Consider the following 25,008-nt stretch of genomic DNA (forward strand, 5'->3'; position numbering starts at 1 on the left):
TGGTTGTAATATGAGATTTGCTAACATGATTGTTGTATGAGATTGAGTTGTTGTAACTAGTATTGCTAACATTGTTGATGTATAAGATTGGGTTGTTACAACTGTTGCTAACATGGTTGTTATATGAAATTAAGTTGCTATAAAAGTTTTAACATACTTGTTGTCGATGATTTGGTTGCCAACATATTGTTGTTATATATTTGAGATTGGGTTGCTAATATGGTTATTTTATGAGATAAAATTGTTACAATGGTTTCTAATATGATTGTTGTAAGGGTTGCTTAAAAGATTGCAGTATGAGATTGATGAATTATTATTTACTCTTCTATTTATTTTACCAAAGGAGCTTTAAGGTTTCCTAGAATAGGCTGGATCACAAAATTGATTTTATAAAATTTTATACTAATATATGTTACTCTTAAGGCTTCAGGCAATACATATTATTCTTAGAAATTTTATTCATAAGATGACGATTTAAATAAAACTGTTTTGAGAATTTCATTCCATACTAATATTCTTAAGCAATAAACCTTTGTTTTCGTATACTTCACAACTTTAATAACTTTAAAAATCAAAACGAGCAAGAGTCGAGAGAAAAATTAACTAGTTAAATAATTTTTCTTCTTTATTTTTTGTTTTTATGATTGTTACAGTTTATCTCATAAATTAGTTAGTCTATTTTTTTAATTATTTAAAAAATGATCAATAAAAAAAATATTATATATTCTATTTAATCAAAATTTGATCCATGTATTAAAACTTTGTCCCAATAAATATGCGTGAAAAGTAGAAAGGAAAGATAATTAACAAGAATAAAAAATGCATGCTTAGATAAAAAACCGTATAAATAAAATGTACAATAATTATTAACGTAAAACTAGAAAAATGAATATATATAAATAAACTAACATAATAAATCACGTAAAAATAAAAAATAAACTAAAAAATACCATGCATAGGGTGATTCCCCTTTTTTTATACCATATAAAAATAAATTTTAATTTTTTTTTCTTGAAAAATACCCATTTAAAATAGGAATAATTACATAAAATATTATTTTTTGTAAAAAAATTTATTTTTACGTTCAAAGTTTTTATTTTTTATTTTTTTTTTATTTTTACAATATTTTATGAAAATAAAAAAAAATCACATAGAAGTAACAAAAAAAAATCAACAAAACATATAAAAAATAATATACAAATAACAAAAAATTAACAACAAAATAATAAGAGTACAACAAAAATATACATAAAAGACTGTAATTTATGTAAATAAAATCTAAAAAACCATAAAAATATTGAAAATTCCGTACTATATTTTTATAATTTTTTTTGATTGTTTTTGTGTTTTTTTTTTAATTATCCCATTAGAATACTAAGTTGCTGTTTATTAACACTTTTGCTTTCTAATCTTTTATTCACAAAATAAAAGTAAAATTTTTATTTTCAAAAAATAAAAATGCGTTATGTAACAACTTTTGATTTTCAATTTAAAAACATAAAATAAAAATAATTTTATAGAATATATTTTTAAAAAATATTTTTACTTTTCTAATTTTAAAAACAAAAAATTAATTAAAAATGTATTACTAAACATCGCCTAAATGTTTAGAAAAAATAAGGACTAAGGCTTTAGTATTTCGTTGTCCATGGAGGACTTTCGACGTCGGTTGTTACATATTAACCGAAGTTAAAAGGTCACTTTCACTTCTTTCTGCCCTAACTCAAACCCATTCTCTTCCACTCCAATCTCCTAAGTTTTTTTTTCACGCTCTCATATGGTACTGATACTCAACTTTCTTTTTCATACACATTCTCAACCCTTCAACCCCTAAACTCCCTCACTTCATCAATGTTGCTTATATACATATATATGTTTCTTTAATTAATTTTTGTGTCGTTGTTGTTGCTGTTAGTGATTCTGTGGAAGGAAAAGTCGAAACTTTTGCAAACCAAGAGATTCGTGACCTTTAGAACTCTCTCAACTCCTCCCTCAATAACTGTGCCGCTCTCTAGACAGGTTTTTCTTTTTCTTTTCAATATGCATTGTTCAATTATGAACTTGGTTATTTGTTTTCATATGGGTTTTTTAGTATGTAAAAGAAAACATTGATCTCTATCTCCATGGCTTCCTTGGAATGTTAGGTTTTAATTTATAGAAAATACCCTTTTTAATGCCTCTATTAATGAATAATAATAAGTGTACATTTTCTGTGTTTATGATAATTGAGTCCTGGAATTCACTATAAAGATTTGAATATAGTAATGCTTTTTTTAGACTCTGAGGAAATCATGCTTATTTATCAAGTGGGTTAGATGGCAAATAATTCTGTAGTGACTTAAGTTTCTCTTTATAGTATATTTTTGTTCTTGTCCAATTATGTACTGTTAAGATTTTGTGTTTTAAGTGTCTTGTTATAGAAATCAATTTCCAATTTTAGGAAATGTTGTATTGTTTGTTCATATGTTTTTATATGCATGGCCTTTTAACATTTCTCTCTCCTTGTTTTTGTGGCTATAGGGTGAACCAAGTTTCCATCTAATTTGGGTTCATAATTGTGTTGCAGCTACAGCTGAAAGAGCACTCAAATCGGTTCTTCAAGGAATTTTGGTTTATTTTAAGGGTATGGAATTACTGTCCCTTTTACTAGTACTTTTATTATATACATATATAGTTGAATTGGAGCTTTTGTGGAGGTTTGTTTTAAGAGAATCGTGTTTCTTTGTTTTACAATGTTCAATTGGGTTCTGAAATGAATGCCTTTTATTATGGAAAAGCTAAATGCCTCAATTATGAAAATTGGTTAGTTGGTTGGGTACTACTAGTACTCGTTAATATGATCTATTAAGTTTTAGGATATGACTCACAAAGTAATTTTGTGTTGTTGGAAAGTTAATATAGTATAAAAGAGAAAAGCTAAGGTGCCGTTTGGTAACACTTTTTTTAATCAGTTTTCTGTTTTTAAAATTGAAAAAGTGAAAATATTTTTCAGAAACATGTCCTGTAAAACTGTTTTTACTTTTCAATTTTTTAATTGAGAATCAAAATTTTAAAAACAAAAAAAAAATCACTTTCAATATTTTTTTAAACAGTTTTTTTTTTCTTAATCAATATCTTGGACTTCGATCAGACCCGGACCCAAATGCCCCCACGGCCCTGGCTCTGAACCCAACCTCTGATTTGAACCCAAATCCGACCCTGGATCTAGACCCGACGTAAATAAAATCAAAAAATTAAAATAAAAAATAAACTTTATAGAACACACTTTTGTTTTCTGTTTTTAAAATTGAAAAACAAAAGTGGTTACAGAATGTATTTTTGTTTTTCAAAAGCAAAATTTTTAAAAACAAAAATTTTATTTTCATTGTGTGATTAAAAAATTAGAAAACAAAAGTGTTACCAAACGGAACCTAAAAGTATAAAAATAAAAATTTTCTTGTGGTAGTATAATGTAATATTTTACCAATTTTTGGTATTTTATGTAAATATCCCTTAAATATTTTTTTTTAAAAAAGTAAATGTCAATATTTAAATTAAAAAATGTGTATTAATGCCTATTTGTAATAAAAAGATATATTTATTGTGTGCTAAATTTGATACAATTCTATATCTTTAGCTAAATTTAACACAACTTTTAGTATATCAAGATTCAACACACAGGTAGCGTTTAGTTGGAAGGAATATAAAACATAAGAATGAGAGTGAGATTAGAAATAGAAATAGAAATAGAATTAAACTTAAAATACATAAAAAAAATTGATAAAAAAAATATTAATTTTTTTTTTCATCTTGCATTGAAATTGTTATTCTTTCAATTTCAAAATGGAATAGTCATTCCACTAAAATGATAGAAAAATTATTCTATTGAAATGACATTCTAATACTTAAAATACAATCAAACAAGAAATGGAATTAAAATTGTTTTCTTTTCATTCTATTTTGTTTCATTATCTCCAACCAAACAGTTCTAGAGGATTAATTTTCTCAAAATTATTAGAATATAGCACTCTACACTATTTTCTACACTTCATTGGAGAGCATGCTTTGTGATTTTTATATGTTGGCTTGAGCCTTGAGCCAAATCTTTCTTAATGAAAGGCGTGTTCCAATTTGATTGTAACAATAAAGAGTGCAAATAGGGTTTTACATGATTGAGTTGGACTAGGTGAAAAATGCCAGCACATAGCCACCTATACCCTTAATATAGCCACAAATCATTTAAATGTAATTATTTCATAAGAGCCCCACTACACTATCTTGTGTGCTAACGTGTCTTATATATAATATAGATACCTTGTTAAACATGTAATCTTAGATTATAATGATTTATTTTTTATTTATTTTTTAGAAATTATTAACAGACAAAAAAATAAAACGCTACAAGGAGAGTTCGAACCTCTGACCTATAATGTGTCATCATTCCTGATTGTGAAAATCCCATAGTAATGTAAATGTACAAATAATGTTATTCCCAGTCAGGCTGGCCCTGATAATACTGAACCTTCCAATACACCATAATACACTTAATTTTATTTAAATAAAAGACTAAGGAGACTTTTTCATATTTTATTTTAGGCTTCCAAAAAATGTGAGCTTTAGACACGGGCCTAGTACACCTATGCTCCGGCTCGTTTCCGGTTTTAATTAGTTTATTTATTTATTTTTTTTAATGGAACTTTTCAAAGTTCACTTACTGAAAAAGAGCAATGGGAACCACAAGGGAATTCCCTCCCACTGAAAATTCAAAGCTTCATGACTAGAGCAATTTCTAGCCTTTTTAGTTAGGCCATCTATGATAGAGTTGTCTACTTGAGAAATATAAATAATTTATAACTGAATAATAAAACAAAATGTAAAACTTCAAAGACAACATGCCAATTCAGGGGGCACTTAGATTTGTTGAATGCATCTGCAGCAATTAAAGAATCAGAGTAAGAATGGCGATGTGAAACCATTCAAGTTCAAGCGCCTTGAGCAGGGCTACATTGATTGGAAAGAGCTCCCCTTCCAGCGCTGAGTCTTTATTATAACTAGTCATCCATGCAGTCCACCTACCTTGATCAAGCTCTCCACCAATACTAGCAAGACCCGTGTTACCTTTTTTCCATGAAGCATCCAGAGAGATGAAATGCTTAGTGTTAGATTGACTTTAAACTTTAAATACAGGCTTTCTGGCAGTAGCCATACAAACCTCCTGAAGCTCATTCTCACAAACAGTTTGAAACTCTCTCCACCTAGATGCAATAAGATCTCCCATTATCTTGGGGTCAACCTCCCTACCTTTTATCATTCTTTTGTTTCTGGCCTGCTACACACCTATGAGACATGCTGCATAAAATAGGAAGTTTTCAGCCTCCTCCTTACTTTGAAGAGAGAGAGAGAGAATTCTTCTACCAAAAAACTTTGCTAGAACTCTAGTTCTCACTATTTGGGATTGATTTCTAAGTTGGCTTCCAATTCCAAAGACATAGCATCTAGGAATTGCTGCCTCATAGCCTCTAGTTGTGGATCAGTCCTTGTGGCTGCTCCTGCTCTTCAAGCTGATCTTCCATCACACTTCTTCGTCCTCCATAGTTGTGTCTGACCTCATCTGTATATTGTCCTCCATACTATTGAAATGACACTACGTGTTCCTAACCTCTTCCTGTTAAGCCACAAAGAAAATGTATAGAGATTTCTGGCTAACCACCAGGAAGTAGGGAACAATAGGAAAGCCACTCCAAAGGGTTTGGAAAGTAGACTCCGTAGATAGACAAAACTATAAGTTGGATTCACCAACACCTCACCCCATGTTGAGTAAAAGGAAAATCACCTTGATTTAGTTTTAGACACTAAATTGATGGGAGTTTCTTTTACATAGATAACTCCTGAGTTTTTAGGAATGAATATCAATTAAAGGAAAGACGTCATAGTCATAATTATTCAGGAAGTAACAATATGGTCAATGAGCTCAAAAATAAGTGTTCTTCCCATCTTATTTAGGCATCATTTCTTATTTATTATAGTTAAATTAGAACTTAGAGTGTTATTGAGAACTTATAAAATTGAAAATTATTATAGAAACAGAGAAAATTTTGTCCATTTATTTTAGGATTCATTTTATGAAAATGATTTTTTATAATTTAATACCTAAGCATGCCTATAATTGTTTTTGCAAATTTCAAGTTTCTAGCAAAGTTGAGTGAAGAAAGTCATAGAGTGTTGAAAGAGTTAAAACACATCTTTTGGACCAATCAGTCAAGTGATAAAGGACCATCATCATGCCTAAATTGTTGGGTTAATTTTTGTTGGAACTTTGTATGAAATTATGTAAAAATAGAAAAGTGAAGTGTGTGAGTAGGAGTCCCACATGGGATAGAAACACTACATTTGAAGTGTATATCTAGTGCAAGTTTGAGATATGGGTTTGGGCCCCAAGGGGTACCCAATTTTGCGCGCATGGGTGAGGACTCACACACTGGACCACCACACACGCGCGCGCGCCGTCGTCCGACCGACCGAGCCGGGTTGGGTTGGGTTAAAACGCGATCAGTCAATGATCCGCCTTTTCCTCCCACGAACGATAACATTACCGTTCGGTGCATAAGTCGTATTAGAACAACGTAAGAATACATCCTTTTCAACCATTGAAAAAATTCTTTTCTCTCTTTACGATTTTTTTCAGAGCAAACAGTAGGGTGTTATAGAGCGATACAGTTCGGTGCAGAACGTATCGTACTTATACAGAGGCTGTTTTATCTTGGGGACGACGTGGTTGCTAGACTTCCGTGCACACTTCGGGCAGAGCCGCGAAACGTCTTAAAGAGAGCGACATCGTATTAGAACAACGTAAGAATACATCCTTTTCAACCATTGAAAAAATTCTTTTCTCTCTTTACGATTTTTTTCAGAGCAAAAAGTAGGGTGTTATAGAGCGATACAGTTCGGTGCAGAACGTATCGTACTTATACAGAGGCTGTTTTATCTTGGGGACGGCGTGGTTGCTAGACTGCCGTGCACACTTCGGGCAGAGCCGCGAAACGTCTTAAAGAGAGCGACATTGTCCGCGACTCAGCTAGATTATTCTATCAGTAATTCGTTCCAGTTTCATTGTCTTTAATTTCGGTATAACAATTTTAAGACGTTCAGTTCTGCTATGGCTGCTACCGATGAATTTTCTGGTTCTGCTTCTAACGATATTAACAAGCCTTTCCGTTTTGAGGAATTACATTTTAAGCGATGGAAACAGAAGATGCTGTTCTACCTGATGATGAAGAAAGTTGCTTTCGTTCTCACTGCTCTGAAGCCAGTCTTCTCTGAAGCTTCGACCGACAAGGATAAAGAGGCTGAACGAGAGAAGCAACAAAAGGATTTGGACTCCTGGGTCGAAAACGACTTCCTCTGTAAGAATTTTATTCTTAACGGTTTATCTGACGATCTGTATGACTATTATAATTCAGATAAATCGGCAAACGAAATATGGGATGCTCTGCAAAAGAAATACGATACTGAAGAAGCTGGAACTAAAAAGTACGCTGTGAGTCGCTACCTCAAGTATCAAATGGTGGACGACAAACCTGTGGAAGCCCAATCTCACGAGCTTCAAAAAATTGCACATGAGATCATCTCAGAAGGTATGACTTTAGATGAACAGTTTCAAGTTGCTGTATTAATTGATAAGTTACCCCCTTCCTGGAAAGATTTCAAAAGTACTCTTAGGCATAAGACTAAGGAATTTTCCTTAGAAAGTTTGATCACCCGCCTTCGTATAGAGGAGGAAGCAAGAAAACAAGACCAAAAAGATGAAGTGCTTGTTGTTTCAAACAACAACACTAAGAAATCCACACCAGCGGTTCTGAAGCCTAATGGCAAAAATTTTAAGAATCAGAACCGCAACTCGAATTCCAATTCTAACCGCAACAACCCTCCTCGTAACAATAATCAGAGTTGGAACCATAATAGGAACCAACATGGAAGGCAGCCACCTCCACATAAACAGAATGACCCCGCACAGTTTTTGTGTTACAACTGTAACAAGCCGGGTCATATGGCACGAAAGTGTCGGAACAAGCCTAGCACTGCTCCGCAGGCTAACTTGACTGAAGAAGCTTTTACAGCTATGATCTCTGAGATCAATATGATTGGTGGATCAGAAGGGTGGTGGGTAGACACTGGCGCCTCTTGCCATGTCTGCTATGATCGTGCTATGTTTAAGACATACACTGTTGCTGATGACAAGAAAGTGCTGTTGGGAGATTCCCACACCACTATTGTTGCTGGAACTGGAAATGTGGAGCTAAAGTTTACCTCGGGAAGGACCTTATTGCTGAAAGATGTAATGCACACTCCCGAGATGAGAAAGAATCTGGTTTCTGGTTTTTTGCTTAATAAGGCTGGGTTTACTTAAACAATTGGGGCTGATTTGTACACCATCACTAAGAATGGTACTTTTGTGGGGAAGGGTTATGCTACTGATGGAATGTTTAAATTAAATGTTGAATTTAATAAAGTATCTTCTTCTGCTTACATGCTGTGTGATTTTAATGTTTGGCATTCTAGACTTTGTCATGTTAATAAACGTATTATTAAGAATATAAGTAATATTGGCTTAATCCCGAAAATGTCAGAAAAGGATTTTAAAAAATGTATCTTTTGTAGTCAAGCAAAAATAACTAAGACACCACATAAATCAGTTACTAAAGAAACTGAACCTTTAGATTTGATACATTCTGATATATGTGAACTTGATGGAACGCTAACCAGAAATGGTAAACGTTATTTTATTACTTTCATAGATGATTGTTCTGACTTTACTTATGTGTACTTGATGAAAAATAAAAATGATGCACTTGACATGTTAAAATTATTCGTAGCTGAAATTGAGAATCAATTTAATAAGAAAATAAAAATGCTTCGTAGTGATAGAGGAACTGAATATGAATCAAATTCGTTTATTGAATTTTATAATTCACATGGTATGATACACGAAAGGACTGCACCATATTCACCTGAAATGAACGGTAAAGCTGAAAGAAAAAATAGAACATTTACTGAATTAGTTGTGGCTATTTTGTTGAATTCTGGTGCTGCATCTCACTGGTGGGGTGAAATTTTATTAACTGTTTGTTATGTTCTGAATAGAGTTCCTAAAACTAAGAGTAAAATTTCACCTTATGAGATCTTGAAAAATAGGCAACCAAATGTGTCTTATTTTAGAACCTGGGGATGTTTAGCTTATGTTAGGATTTCTGATCCTAAGAGAATAAAACTAGCTAGTAGAGCCTATGAATGTGTATTTATTGGATATGCGGTGAATAACAAAGCATATAGATTCTATGATCTGAATGCACATGTTATAGTGGAATCTAATGATGCTGAATTTTATGAACATAGATTTCCCTTTAAATTAGGAAATAGTGGGGGTACATCTACTAGCAATGTTCCTACCATTAGGAATAATGAGCACACTGAGAGTAATGAAATAGAACCTAGAAGAAGCAAGAGAGCTAGAGTAAAAAAAACTTTTGGTTCAGATTTTTGTGCTTACACCTTAGAGGAGGATCCTACCAACCTCCAAGAAGCTTTGTCTTCCATAGATGCTGACCTGTGGCAAGAGGCCGTTGATGATGAAATGGACTCACTTATTAAGAATAAAACCTGGCATTATACAAACTTACCACCTGGGTGCAAAACTATTGGTTGTAAGTGGATTCTGAAAAAGAAATTGAAACCTGATGGAACTGTTGACAAATACAAAGCTCGCTTAGTAGCAAAGGGTTTTAGACAAAGAGAGAATGTAGATTTCTTTGACACTTTTTCACCTGTCACTAGAATAACATCCATTAGAGTTTTAATTTCTCTGGCTGCTATACACAATTTAGTTGTGCACCAAATGGATGTTAGAACAACGTTCCTTAATGGTGAATTAGAAGAAGAAATATACATGGATCAACCTGAAGGGTTCGTGATCCCAGGCCAGGAACATAAGGTTTGCAAGTTAGATAAATCTCTGTATGGTCTTAAGCAGGCACCTAAGCAATGACATGAGAAATTTGACAATTTAGTTATCTCAGATGGCTTCAAAGTGAATGAAAGTGACAAATGTATTTACTATAAATCTGATAATGACATTTGCACTATTATATGCATATATGTGGATGATTTGCTTATATTTGGTTCAAATATCCATACTGTTAATGCCGTAAAATCATTATTATGTGCTAACTTTGACATGAAGGACCTCGGAGAAGCTGATGTAATCCTTGGTATTAAGATTACTAGGTCTGAAAAGGAAATTTCTTTGGATCAATCTCATTACATTGAGAAGATTCTTAAGAAATATAATTACTTTGACTGTAAACCTGCTTGCACACTATATGATCCAAGTGTAAAGCTATTCAATAACACTGGTGACGGTGTGAGACAATCTGATTATGCGAGCATCATTGGCAGTCTTCGATATGCACTGATTGTACGAGACCCGACATTGCCTATGTCGTGGGATTATTATGCAGGTTTACCAGTAGGCCTAGTATAGAGCATTGACATGCTATTGAGAGGGTAATGAGATACCTTAAGAGAACCATGAACCTTGGATTACACTATCAAAGGTTTCCAGCTGTCCTTGAAGGATACAGTGATGCAGACTGGAACACTTTGTCAGATGACTCCAAAGCTACAAGTGGCTATATTTTTAGCATAGCTGGTGGCGCTGTTTCTTGGAAGTCAAAGAAACAGACTATTTTAGCACAGTCCACCATGGAGTCTGAAATGATAGCACTAGCCTCTGCTAGTGAAGAAGCAGGTTGGCTTAGAAGCCTGCTAGCTGAGATCCCTTTATGGGAAAAGCTGATACCAGCTGTGTTGATCCATTGCGATAGTACCGCGACTATTGCAAAAGTCCAGAACCATTATTATAACGGTAAGAAACGACAAATCCGTCGTAAGCACAGCACTGTTAGAAAGTTCCTCTCAACAGGAGCTGTTAGAGTGGATCATGTACGCACTGATGACAATTTAGCAGATCCTTTGACGAAAGGACTAGCTAGAGAGAAAGTCTATAAAACTTCGAAAGGAATGAGACTATTGCCCTTAGAAAGATGAGTCACTCATAATGGTAACCCAACCTAATGACTGGAAATCCCAAGAATTAGGTTCAACGGGTAATAACAAGTTATGAGGTGATATGTGTTGATCATGCTATTGTTATACGAGAAGCATGAAGTCCTGAAGCGATAAGAGGATGAGTTAATAGAAATTCTTAATGAGATCTATACTCTATGTGGAGTGGAGTACCGAGCTACAGGAGTACTCTTGATAGACTCACCTATGTGAATGTGGGAGTGGAGCCGCTTCCTATGAAATTTGGGGCAAAATTTCTAGAGCGTTCACTATACTGGGATAGACGTGCATGGCCATTAACGCACGGGCTTATTTGAATACACCCTTGAAAGATTGGTGCGTGGTACGACGTTAGAGATAGAGTTCAAGACTTCGAGTCACTCTAGTAAAATCTAAATCGTATTCACTATGCAAGATTCAAATCGAAAGATATCTTTGCTGAAGCACTGTCTTATAGTTGTTTGATGTTGCTCGAGAAAATATTTTTAAAAAATTTCAAGTGGGAGAGATTGTTGGAACTTTGTATGAAATTATGTAAAAATAGAAAAGTGAAGTGTGTGAGTAGGAGTCCCACATGGGATAGAAACACTACATTTGAAGTGTATATTTAGTGCAAGTTTGAGATATGGGTGTGGGCCCCAAGGGGTACCCAGTTTTGCGCGCATGGGTGATGACTCACACACTGGACCACCACACACGCGCGCGCCGCCGTCCGATCCGAGCCGACAGGCGGGTGAGGTGTCACTTTATTTTCTAAAGAAAAATTATTTAATTAAATAAATATTATTTATTTATTTATTTATTTATTAATTAATTTTAACACGTGATCAGAGGAGGTAAAACACGATCAGTCAATGATTCGCCTTTTCCTCCCACAATCCAACTCCTCCCACGAACGATAACATTACCGTTTTTTCTTGGATCGACTTCTATATAAGTCGTATCAGAACAACGTAAGAATACATCCTTTTCAACCATTAAAAAAATTCTTTTCTCTCTTTACGATTTTTTTCAGAGCAAACAGTAGGGTGTTATAGAGCGATACAGTTCGGTGCAGAACGTATCGTACTTATACAGAGGCTGTTTTATCCTGGGGACGCCGTGGTTGCTAGACTGCCGTGCACACTTCGGGCAGAGCCGCGAAACGTCTTAAAGAGAGCGACATTGTCCGCGACTCAGCCAGATTATTCTATCGGCAATTCGTTCCAGTTTCATTGTCTTTAATTTCGGTATAACAAATTTATTATGAAATCTGCTTGAATGGTTCAAAATAGAAGAGTAAGTATTGTCACGAAGGCAATACATTTTGCAACTGCAAAAGACAATAACTGATCAAGGTACTATGACATATTACGAAGTTAATGAATTTGGGGACTTCATTATTCATTGTTTCGAAATTCACTTCTTAAATGTTATTGGGTGGAGAGCAAAGTTGGAATTAGAACTGACGAGCTTGGATTCAATCTATTAAAAAAAAACGGTAGCAAGAAAAATCATTTCATCATGGATACCCAAGCAAAACAAGTTTTCTATATAATTGATTCTAAATGGTCAATTGTTTTACAAGTCTTAGAGCGACAATTTTTAGAAAATGAAAATCATAAAGAAGATGACTTATGTCATGATAGTTTTATTGTTGAATACACAAACAAGTTGAGGAAAGAAGATGATGGTGAATATATTAGAAATGATGTTACTGAAGGAATATGGGTAGATGGTGAATCCACAAAAAAAAAAAAAAAGGAAACATGTTCAGTGATTAACTTGTGTTTTTGTTGAATGCTAACGTATTAACTTGTTGAGTCTTAATGTATTAATCTATGTTATTATTGAGTACTAGTGTATTAACTTATATTGTTGTTGCAGATGAGTAATGCAAAAGATGAAAACATGCAAAAGAAGCGAGGCGCAACACAAAAGAACAATATAAACAATTTAAAATCTAAGGGAGTCAAGAAAAACCTTGAGTATAATGATAAAGGACAACCTATAGGTGATAATTACGGAGAGATGCAATCATACATCGGAGTTAGAACGAGAAAAACAGTCTCTCTAAATGCTGGTGATTGGAGGCGTGTCTCGATCACCTTGAAGAATAAAATATGGGAAGATGTGTCGGTAAGACATCTCTTCTTAATACATTGATGTAGTTTAATGCAATATTTATATTTTACTAATCATTTCCTTTGTATTTTCAGGGTGCTTTCAATATTGACGAGGGTATGAAGAAGAAAGTATTACGTGATGCAGGAAGAATGATGAAAGATTTTAAGTCGAAAATGACTAGCAACTACATCTATCCCATGGCAGAAGCGGGTATGATTGAACAACTCTCTGTTACTCCATGCAAGTATCCAGAGATTGACCATGCAGACTGGATTGAATTTGTTAAGCACCGTCTATCTCCTGAGTTTCAGGTACTATTATGTATGATTTCTTATGTTAAAAACAATGAAAAGTGTTGAAAACTTACCTTATATTATATTATGTAGGCCTTGAGGAACGTACAATGTAAAAGAGCTCTTCAAAATCAATCATGGCATCGAACATCTCGTAGAGGGATGCATAATGTTAGAGAAGACTTAGTAAGTAATTTGTATCACTAGTTTTGCATTCAATAACTAGAACACACCAACATCAATTAATTATTTGATGGTTTTGTAGAAAAAAGAACTAGGTGTTGATCATGTTGAGCGCTGTGAAGTTTGGATAAGATCACGAGAAAAGAAGAAGTCCATGGTCACAGATTTGGACGGACAAATTAAAGAAAGAATTGTAAGTGTTTCAAAGTATTGTAAGAATGAACTAATTAGCCTTTATGTTGTCAATTTCATCTTGGTTTGTTTCCCAGAATGAGCTGAAGGAGAAAGTTAGTAGTGGCGAAGTTGTAGTTAAGGGTCGGGATGACATCCTAACGCTAGCTTTAGGGACACCTGAGCACCCAGGTCGTGTTAGAGCTGCTGGGTATGATATCAACGTAAGCTATATTAACTTTATTCTTCATTATTTTTGTTTCTAATTAATTTGGTTCGTTACATTGTAGGTCATCTGCCACCATTTCTTCCTGGTTTGGAAGAAAAAAAAGGCAGCCAGTGGCCAAATATATTAGTGAGATGGACGCAGAAATTGAGAGGCTTAAAGCAGAAATTGATGCGCTAAAGAGGGAAACCAAACAAGCAGACCAACTTCAGAATATGGAAGATGAGTACAATGATGAAGATCAGGTATGGAATGATCTTGAATTTGTTATTCTTATTAGGTACATTAATATTGTATTAAAAATTTACTTCATATTATGCAGGGTCCTCTACTAAAGAAACCTCGTTTGGAAACAAGTGCGTCGAAGGAAAGAGGGAAACAGAAATGTAGTGGTGAAAGATGTTCGGCGATAGCTTCTGATGGAGCTGCTATAGATCTCACACACCAAGACACACCGCCAAGAACAACTAAGAGCAAAGCTCGAAAGCCTCACAAAACGCTCACACACACTTAACACTGAAAAGTATGTATCCAACTCATTGAGCTCTTTTATTGGAAAAAAAATGTAATACAATTTGATAAACGACCAACTAATTACATGCCATAAAAACATAAGCATCATGATAGACATTCATTTGAGCCTTCCATTTATGGTGAGGGAATATTGTAGAGTGCAAAAATTGAATGTAGTAGTGAACATTCACGTGGAGGTTCAACTATGGGGTATTTGGAAAGAGGTGTCCTTGGACTTAATTATACGTTGGGACAGCAATGAAACTAATATATGATGTACTGGCAAAAAAAAAAAAAATGTCATTAAACTGTAAAACTATCCTTACAAGTTTACAACTAGGTCACACAATACCTAGTTCTCAACTTAGATATTCTTGTCTATTGTAGAAGTGAAAGAGAAATTTATAGAAAAGGATAAAAAAGGGAGAGAAAAAATTAGTACACACATGTACCAAATAAATTAAAAAAAAAAATATTTAGCAATTATAATATTAAAAGAATAATTTACAGTGTAAATATTTAAGTTTAACTTTCAGTGTAAGTTATATTTTTAGAATTTCATAAGTACCCTAAGTTATTATTTATGTGTTAATTTCTTATTAGTATATTTAAATTAATTTTTAAATAAAAAATAAAAATTTAATGACTTAAACTAATTAGGGACTATCACATGGCGGTTGACTTGAGACTTAATGTCAATAACCTATGGAAGTTTAAAAAATAAGGGTTTTTACACCACATACTGGAATTTTATGTATTTTTTATACTGTGTATTGTGTTAAGTTTTTACTGTTGTTTTACTATTATTTTTTAGTTGTTCTACAATTGTTTTTAATTGTTCTGTTTTGTTGTTTTGCAGTTGTTTTATAAAAAGACAGTATTTTTATAAAAAAAAAAAATTTGTGTAGCTATAAAATTATAAATTTTGACATAAAATTTAGTATTTTTGTAAAAATCTCAAAAAATATAACTTAAGTATCATTACGATTAAAAATTAAACTTAATTATTTATTTGTAACTAAAAATTAAACTTAATTATTTATATTGTAAATTATATATGTGTATTTATTTTAAAAAAAGAAAGAAAAAAATAACGTTGAAGGATGCTATTATGATAGGGTTGTCTAAATTTTTGGTACATCTTCTATCTTTCCTTTACCCTTTTATTATGATAGGCCAAATATGTACTTTTTCTTGACAATAAAAGCTTAGTTGAATGAAAATTTTCGTCCCAGACTTGAATTGTATTCTTTTTCCATTTTTACAGGAACATTAGTAATGACACTACTTGTGTACTTTGAGGTGCACTTTGTATTAATGATATTTAATAAATAATTATTAAATTAAATTAGGTAGATTTTATATTTTAATTCACCAATAAGTATATAATATTTCAGAAATGCTAAAAGGTATCGGTGGTGTCAAACACTTTCCTACGTGCCAATATCGTTATTGGTCTAATTAAGTATCGGGTCCCATATAATTTAATATAATAACTTTTAGGGAATATCGCTAGCCAATTGCAAGACGACACGTCTTGAGGGTGCTAGGCATTACTGGTGCCTAATAGCAATGCTCATAATATTTAGGCCATCTTCAATGACCCTTTAAAAATTTAAATATGATAGTAATTTTTTTACCAAAAGCCTCCAATCCAAGTAATCTTATTTTGGTAGGAGTCTACAGTGTCCTACTAATAATAGTGGGCACGGTAGACAACTGTATTTTTATTATTTTTTAATAATTAAATAATCATTTTTTAATAAATAAATAATAATATAATAATATAATTTATTAATGAAATAATATAATAATAAAGAATATACTTTTTAGTGTTGTAGTTGGAGTTAGAAAAAAATTTAATGTTAAAATAATATTTATATTAATTTAACATTAAATTTGAGTTTCTCCAATGCCGTTAGCAAGCGAATTTTAAAGGTAGGCAAAGAATAGACTGTCTAGGGCCCGACCTTACAAGGGTCTAAAAATAAAAATTATTTTATTTATAAATCATAAATATTTATTTATTTTATTATAAATCATAAAATTGGGGTAGGGTAATGGCATTTATGTTTGCTCTTCCATTCCCTAAATAAATTTATTCAGTACAGATTTATGTGGTGGGATTTGACAGGCCATGCTATGGAGAAAGTGATCCGGATCCTAACCGCACAGTAAAGAGTCTGGCTTTAGATGTAGAAAATCTTGTTGATCAGTTGGGACTTGGATCCAAATTTTATGTGATGGGATTTTCCATGGGTGGTCAGGCCATATGGGGTTGCCTCAAGTATATTTCCAATAGGTATGGCAGTGCTAGTTATAAAATAAATTATTGTCCTGTTTTAAATTGGTGATGTTTTAATTCTCATTTCTATCAAAATATATAAAATACTAGGACATATATCTTCTTCTCAGTACCAGAGGTAAGGTTCATTCTGGCATTTTTTTATCTTGTTCTCTCTTTAATAAGATTAGAGTTAAGTTCTCTTTAGTCTTTTTGTCATTTTTTCATCAATGAAATGGTGTAAGTTTGTTCTGTTCTAATCAATGTCAAAATATATGAAGAAAATCTTTAAAGTTTTATATGGTGTTGTTTTCTTATAAGATGTACCATCAATTTTTTCTTTTGCATTTTAAATTTTGTATATTCTGTTTTTATTTTTATTATTTTTCTTGTATAATCTTGTTTTGATTGTTGTAAGAGGAAAGAGTACGGATGAAACTATAAAGTTTTCTTCAAAGAATTTATTGTCCGAAAATTTCTTGTTTCTGTGAAGTTGAATTGTTATAATGGGATATATTGTAATATTTTTGTTATTGGTTTGTTTGATATTTGCGCCATTTTTATGGCTTTGGCGCCTTACAAGGCTATAGTGCCTATTATATGGCTGGCCCCTAATTATTTAGGGTAATTTGTTTAAAATTTTCACGGTTTCTTGTATTGAAAATATAATAAAATGTTGGCACAATAAAATTACAAAATAAACAAGTTATGCACTAGACAAATTTTACTAGTTGGAATATAAGGATTATTTAAGTTAAGGTATGATGTAAATAAAATTTTAAAATGATATTTTAAAAATATTTTTCAAGTGAAATAAGGTTTAAGGAGGATTAAGTTTAAACGATAATAGCTTTTAGCTCTAGTTGGTTCATATTTTTAAGAATTATTAGCAAAAAAGAAAAATGGTGGAATTTAATATTCAGTAACTAATATTATTATTTAAAATTAACTAAGTAATTTAAAGAATAATAAATACGAAGATATTGTAATAAAAGGAAGTTTCTTGTCAAATGCGAATTTATTGTGTTCAGATATATTTGGGAAGTCAAATTTTATGGAATTTAGTTTGTAATCTATGTGGTATAGGAAGGTATCATTATAAATATTTTTATGGTAACTTAAAAGGATACCATTTTTTGAAGTTTTACAAGTTGTCTTTTGGAAATTAAAATAGGAATAATTATGTCATAATATCTAAATTGGATTATTTTAAGTAATTTTAATTCAATATAGATTGATTTGATTATAATAAAATTTTACCATAAATAAATATGTATAAAAATTGCTCTTTTGGGATAAGTACAATAAAGGAATTTCTAATATTTTAGAAATGGGGACATTAATAATGAATTAATATAGTTGATTTTGTCTATTTTGGGTAGGATTATGGAATTAATGGGTCATTAATGCTTAATAATCAAGGTTATTTTGTTTCATTGTATTGAATTACACTAATCATTGATAATCAAGGTTATTGAAGTACATTATTCGTTACTTACTTTATTATTGCGATAATTTTCAAAGTAAACTTTTGATATCCTATGGATTGGAGCATTGCAGGATTTTTGTTATTACTAGATTACATATAAAAAATTTTAGGTTTTAGGATCTTAGTAAGGGATAGTAATCCTAAGATGATGATGAAGTAAAATACAAGAGTTAAGTTGCTACTAGCCAAAGGGTCTCCCTTTGGCTAGTTATAGTATTTTATATGGGGATCTAGTTTTTCAATTTTTGAGTTTTGAGTGTTTTGATCGGATTGATTATTTTCTAATAATTTTTTTTGGTTTTTTGATTTGTTTTCAGTTTATTCATATTCGTTAGCTTTGGTGACGACTATCAGCAATGGGGAGATGTATTTCAACAAGTTAGGAGCGTTGTTTGAAGATGTTATAGCTTTATTGTCTAAATTTCCGGGGGCAGTTTTGTCCCGTGTGGCTCGCTCTGAGAACTTAGCGCGGGCCATGGCTTGGCAAAGCATGCTCTGCGGTTAGACGATGAGCTATCCCGGTTCGAGGAGGTTCCAGCGCCGGTGGCGGACGTGGGCATCGTAAATTCATGAGTGATTCTAATCACTTTGTCAAAAAAAAAAGAAGAGAGAATCAAATCGAAATCTATTTCATAAGTCAATTAGACCAACTCCAAGGAGACGACAAATTATGTCGTACATCACACACCATTTTGCATACCATTTTAAGGTTAGTGCTACACTGCACAGTATATATATATATATAGATGGGTGGGGAATTAGCGGGGAGTAGTCTCCCCGTCCCATTCCCGTTAAGGATTTTAATCCCCATCCCCGTCCCATCCTCGCTTATTCCCCATCGAAGACGGGGCGGAGAATCCCCTTATGGGGCGGGGACGGGGCGGGTAATCCCTTATTGTAAAATAAAATTTATTTTAAAAATTTAAATGTATAAAATTATTAAATTACATAAAAGATAAAATATTACATATTATTTACTATTCAATATAGTATTATTATACAAAAACAAAACTTTAAAAATTATAAAAATGATATTAATATGCTAAAAAAAAAATACAAATGCATATATAAAATATAAAATATTAATAAAAAAATAATTAATAAATTAAACGGGTCCCCGTCGGGACGGGGAGTGTCATCCCCGTCCCCGCCCCGTTTAACATTCGGGGACAAAATTTGATCCCCGTCCCCGCCTTGTTCCCCATTTAGATGGAGAATCCCCGCCCCATTAGGGGCGGGTCCCCACGACGCCCCATCCCCTATGGGGGAAATGTGCATCCCTATATATATATCGTGTACTGTAGATCATTTTTTTTCTTAATTAATATTTATATATATTTATTTTATTAGATTTATTTATAAAATTAAGAATTTAATTTTAGGAAATTTTATAATACATCTTTTTAAAAAAGATGTACTGATGTATTCTTATTTGTTTCGACGTCTGATAGATTTTTTTAGTTTAATTCTTTTATAGTCGTGTATGTTATATTTATTTAAGACATCCTGTAAAATTTTAAAAAATTCAAAAAAATTTAACACGCCGAAAATAATGTACTTGTGTATTGATGTACTCCTACCTGTTTCGGTGTTCGAGAGATTTTTTTAGTCTATTTTTTTATAGTTGCGTACATTATTATAGTTATTTAAAGATCCTGCAAAACTTCGAAAAATTCAAAAAAATTTAACACGCTAAGAATAAAGTTCAAATTGTCTGTTGTACGCGTGACTTTTTTATTTGGAGGGGTACATTAATGTAAAACCACTTTTAAATTTATTGTATGTAAATTTATTAAAAAATTAATATAATAATAAAGAATATTTTTTAATGTAATTTTTTGGTGTTATGGTTAGAGTGGAAATAGTTTTTGACACTAAATTTAGCAATACTGTAACACCAAATTTAGTGTACTACTCGGAGAGATGCTCTTAAGTTTCTTATCACTACAACAAAGTCAATTATTGCTTTAAGGTATTATATATATTAGACTAATTAAGAATTTTGCCCTCTGAACTTTGACATGTACCAAATCATGCCCCCTGAATTATTGAGATTGTTGGATTTAAAGACTTTTTTCCAATTTTAGTAAAAAAATCTAACATGGATGAAAGTTCAGGGGCCATAATTTAGTACATGTCGAAATTTGAGAGAATTGATTTGGCATATATCAAAGTCTAGGAAGCATGATTTAGTACATAAATAATCACTGAAATATTAAAATTGAATGAAATTAGACAAAAGTCCTTAAATCCAACAATCTCAATAGTTTAGGGGTATTTTTAACGATCTTAAAAGTTTCAGGGGACATAATTTAATACATGTCAAAGTTTAAGTGTAAAAATTCTAATTAACTACGATAAATATTAAGGTGCTTCATAGGCTCCATTTTTTCAAACGGACCTGCATTTAGGTGGTGGTAGAATTTTTGGGAATAAGATGAATGAGGTTCCATCTCAAAACCAATTGGCAATGGGAGGAGTAGCCCATTGCTCTTATATATTCTATTATCTTTCCACACATTAGCAATGTGGGACTCCCTAACATCCCCCTCAAGATGGTGGCTATTTTATATGCTAACCATCTTGGACAACACGATCATAAGCGACTCAGTTTTTGGCTCACTATCCTTGATCACAAGTGGCTCTTTTGCTCTACTTTTTGGATCGATATTTTCGGATTTTTAGTGACTTTTTTTTTCACTCACTATCCCTAAATCACAAGTGGCATTTTTTGACTTTTGGCTCTTGGATTAGTTTTGTTTTGGATTTTTGGTGGCTCTTTTTTTTCGGCTCTACTTCGATCGGTTTATTTTTTAGGGTTGGATAGTCGCTAGAGATGTTTTTTTTGTTTGTTTTACTCTGATACCATGTTAGAATTTGAGGAATAAGATGAATGGGGTTCCATCTCAAAACAAATTGGCAATGGGAGGAGTAGCCCATTACTCTTATATATTCTATTATTTTTCCACACATTAGCAATATAGGACTCTCTAACATGTGGACACCAAAGAATTACATATGCCTTTTTAACTTTTCTCTTAGGCCAACTCTAACACCTTGTTTTTACCGTAGCTTGACAGGCTTGAGTCAAGCATTCAAAGTTGTTTCACCATTAAAGTTAATTGTGTAAAAAAAGTGTAATAGTATAATATTTTAAAAAAATTATTAAATAATAGTATGTGGATTTATTTCGATAATTTTTAGAGTTGATTAGTATTGGAGCAAATTAAAAAGTAAAATTAGCCAAATAAAAAATAAATGAAAGAAAAAATAAAATGTTATATTTTAAAATAATATAGGAATTTTTGGATTTTTTATAAATGGTTGCTTTTATCTGTACAACAATTACGTAGTTACCTGTCATAATGTAGAATGAATGCAATCATGCATGATGTTATCGTGGCTCTATTATTAATGTTAGCTTTAATTATAAATATATATATATATATATTATAATTGATTAAAAAATATATACATTTTTTGAACAAGGGAGAGATGTATCCCTAGGACTTAAAAATTATAATATTATTTTTTTTGACAATAAAAATTATAATATTATTAAGTGTAATTTAATATTAAATTTTATTTATTTTATTTTTAATAAAAATTATAGAAAATTGTTAATAAATTAAGTATAAGATGTGATGCTAACTAGGGGTGTTCACAAAGTATCCGATCCAATCCAATCCGCACGATCTAATCCAATTCAATCCATAAAATGCGGATATCCGCACTTGTGCGGATTTGATTGGATTGAAAAATCTAAAATCCGCACTTATGCGGATTGGATGTTGTTTGACCTCAAAAAGTAACCGATCCAATCCAATCCGCACTTAATTATATATATTTTTAAAAAATTATAATATATAATATATATTAATTAAAAAAAAATACAAACTTCTAATTTCTTAATCTTTTTTAGTAATATATTGAGTTGGTACATTTTATTTATTTTATAATAAAAAATACAAGAAAAATAATTCTTACACATAAATTTAAATATATATACTAGCTAATTTATTTTAGTAATGGACACATATATTTTAGTGTAAATCTAAATATAAGTACATATTTATTGATATATATGTATATTGGTTAGATTTGTATATATATAGAGATGGAAATAGATTATTATTGGAGATCAAGAAACAATAGTCTTTTATTAATTTTTTTTATGAAATATTAAATAATTTATTATTAAAAAAATAACTGATCAAAAATAACCGATCCAATCCGCACTATTGCGGATTAGATTGGATTGGATTTAAAATGTTATGCGGATCAGATTGGATCCAAAATATAAAATCCGCACTTAGTGCGGATTGAATGTTGTTTGACAAAAAAAAGTGCGGATTGGATCGGATGGACACCCCTAAATTGCTAACCACTTTGGTCAACAGAAAAGTCCATATTACATTTTTGGTGCAAGTCACTTTGATGCCACGAGAATGCTCAACAAAAAAAATTCCACATTACATGTTTTATAAATTGGAATATGATCACATATTGTTTCCAAAATTATTAGTGATAATAAAGAAGGATATTTAACATGTTGTTTCTTCTTCTTGTTGTGTTGCTTTTAACTATACTTTTTCTTGTTAAAAACAAGATCAAAGCCAATAATGAAAACAAGCCAAAACTTCCTCCTACTCCTCCAAAACTTCCAATCATAGGTAACTTACACCAACTTGGTTCACTGACCCATCAATCTCTATGGAAACTCTCAAAAACTTATGGCCATATTATGGGCCTTCAGTTGGGGAAAGTACCAGCCATAGTTATCTCTTCAGCTAAAGCTGCAGAAGATGTCTTGAAAATCAATGATTTGGCTTGCTGTGATAGACCATCTTTAACTGGCCCTGCAAAACTTGCTTACAACAACATAGACATAACTTTCTCACCTTATGGTGAGTATTGGAGGCAGATAAGGAAACTATGTGTTCTAAAGCTTTTTAGTAGCAAGAGTGTTCAATCCTTTGATTTCATTAGAGATGATGAAATTCATTCTCTTAATGATTTTCTCCGCGAATCATCGGTTTCAGCCACTCCTGTTAATCTCAGTGTCAAGATGGCTACTCTTATGGCAAGCAACACTTTCAGGACAGCCTTTGGGAAGAGATTTTCCGAGTGTGGACTCGAAAGCGAAGTGTTTGAACAAATGATTCATCGAGCAATGGATGTGGTTGGAACCTTTGCAGCCTCTGATATGTTTCCTCGCATGGGTTGGATTATTGATAGGCTGACTGGTGTTCATGCCAAATTTGAGAGGAGCTTTCGTGAAATGGATGATTTCTTTGAAATTGTTATTGCTGAGCATCTAAATAGAACCCCTGAAAAAGGGAAGGAAGATCTTGTTGATTTGTTGCTAAGCATAGAGAGAGGTGAATATGATTCCACTTCCTCCACAGAAATTAATTTCACTAGAGATTGTACTAAGGCAGTCATCATGGTAAGATAATATAAACTTTTTCATTTTCTTAAACTTCAATAAATGTTGAGCTAATAATAAGTTCCTGTTGTTTCATATTATATGTTTTAGGATATATTTACTGCAGGAGTGGACACAGGTGCAATCACAGTAACTTGGGCAATGTCAGAGCTAGCTAAAAATCCAAGAGTAATGAAGAAGGTCCAACATGAAATCAGAAGTTATTGTTTGAAGAAAAACAAATTCAAGATCACTGAAAGTGATATTAACCAACTTGATTATCTCAAAATGGTTGTGAAAGAGACTCTGAGGTTACACCCTGCAGCACCAATTTTACTAAGAGAAAGCATATCTGAATTCAAGGTTGGTGAGTATCAAGTTTCTCCAAAAACAGTCATCCAAGTTAATGTTTGGGCAATAGGAAGGGATCCTAATTACTGGCCAAACTCAGAAGAGTTCATCCCAGAAAGGTTTATTGATAGCTGTGTTGATTTCAAAGGACAAAACTTTGAGTACTTGCCATTTGGAGCAGGTCGAAGAGGTTGTCCGGGGATGATTATGGGACTGACTATGGTGGAGCTCACACTAGCTAATCTTTTGTGCTACTTTGACTGGAAATTGCCAATTGGGATGAAAGAGTCAGATATTGACATGGAGGAGGGATCTGGAATTACAGTCTTCAAAAAATCTCCTCTTAAACTTGTTCCAGTTAGCTATGAATGGCCATCAGAGGTTCAAACATAGATAATATAGTTTTATATATATTTGTATCAGAATAAATATGGCCACATGTTTTGGTTGTATGGTCTTATATTTGAAAATAATAATTATAGAGTTTGCTTGCTCTGCAAGAGCTGATTGTGATTGGTCCTCAGTTTTGTATTTTCTTTGTATCAATAAAAATTTTCTTACCCATGCTTGGCCCGGGTCTAGAGGTCACATTTTTTGGAGCCTAAAATAAAAAAATAAAAAAAATTATTAAGTTTTTATTTAAATAAAATTAAATGTATTGTAAATAATAAATATTCATGACACTCATTATACAATGTCATGAGTTCAAATCTCATGACACTCATTTTTAATATTTTATATATCTATATATTTAAAAGTGAGAGTCCAAAAATTTAATTCGACTTTAGGTAAGAAACACAGCATGTATAATATTGGGATAATTTAAAAAAAAAAAAACATAAAAATAACAAAAAAATTATGTAC

At 32.1% G+C, this 25,008-nt stretch overlaps 2 protein-coding genes across 5 annotated transcripts; both read left to right on the forward strand.

The window, feature by feature from the left end:
* Positions 1-1,609: 1,609 nt before the first annotated feature.
* Positions 1,610-14,869, forward strand: LOC115712068 (uncharacterized). 4 transcript variants are annotated; one of them, XM_061113208.1, is made up of 10 exons: positions 1,610-1,780; positions 1,916-2,019; positions 2,521-2,623; positions 12,967-13,218; positions 13,299-13,517; positions 13,593-13,685; positions 13,765-13,875; positions 13,952-14,064; positions 14,144-14,324; positions 14,402-14,869. In XM_061113208.1, exons 4-10 carry the CDS (start codon positions 12,967-12,969, stop codon positions 14,591-14,593), a joined length of 1,161 nt encoding a protein of 386 aa, XP_060969191.1. In that variant the 5' UTR covers positions 1,610-1,780; positions 1,916-2,019; positions 2,521-2,623; the 3' UTR covers positions 14,594-14,869. The 4 variants fall into 4 exon arrangements, with proteins under 4 accessions (XP_060969191.1, XP_060969193.1, XP_060969192.1 ...); XM_061113210.1 differs by having other exon boundaries at positions 2,567-2,623; XM_061113209.1 differs by lacking the exon at positions 1,610-1,780 and having other exon boundaries at positions 1,801-2,019.
* Positions 14,870-22,849: 7,980 nt separating this feature from the next.
* Positions 22,850-24,708, forward strand: LOC115711988 (cytochrome P450 71B34). The gene is made up of 2 exons (XM_030640190.2): positions 22,850-23,814; positions 23,905-24,708. Exons 1-2 carry the CDS (start codon positions 22,915-22,917, stop codon positions 24,535-24,537), a joined length of 1,533 nt encoding a protein of 510 aa, XP_030496050.2. The 5' UTR covers positions 22,850-22,914; the 3' UTR covers positions 24,538-24,708.
* The last annotated feature ends 300 nt before the right edge of the window (positions 24,709-25,008 follow it).

The sequence above is a fragment of the Cannabis sativa genome, chromosome 4 (genome assembly GCF_029168945.1).
Source record: "Cannabis sativa cultivar Pink pepper isolate KNU-18-1 chromosome 4, ASM2916894v1, whole genome shotgun sequence".
In the NCBI taxonomy this organism is placed as follows: domain Eukaryota; kingdom Viridiplantae; phylum Streptophyta; class Magnoliopsida; order Rosales; family Cannabaceae; genus Cannabis; species Cannabis sativa.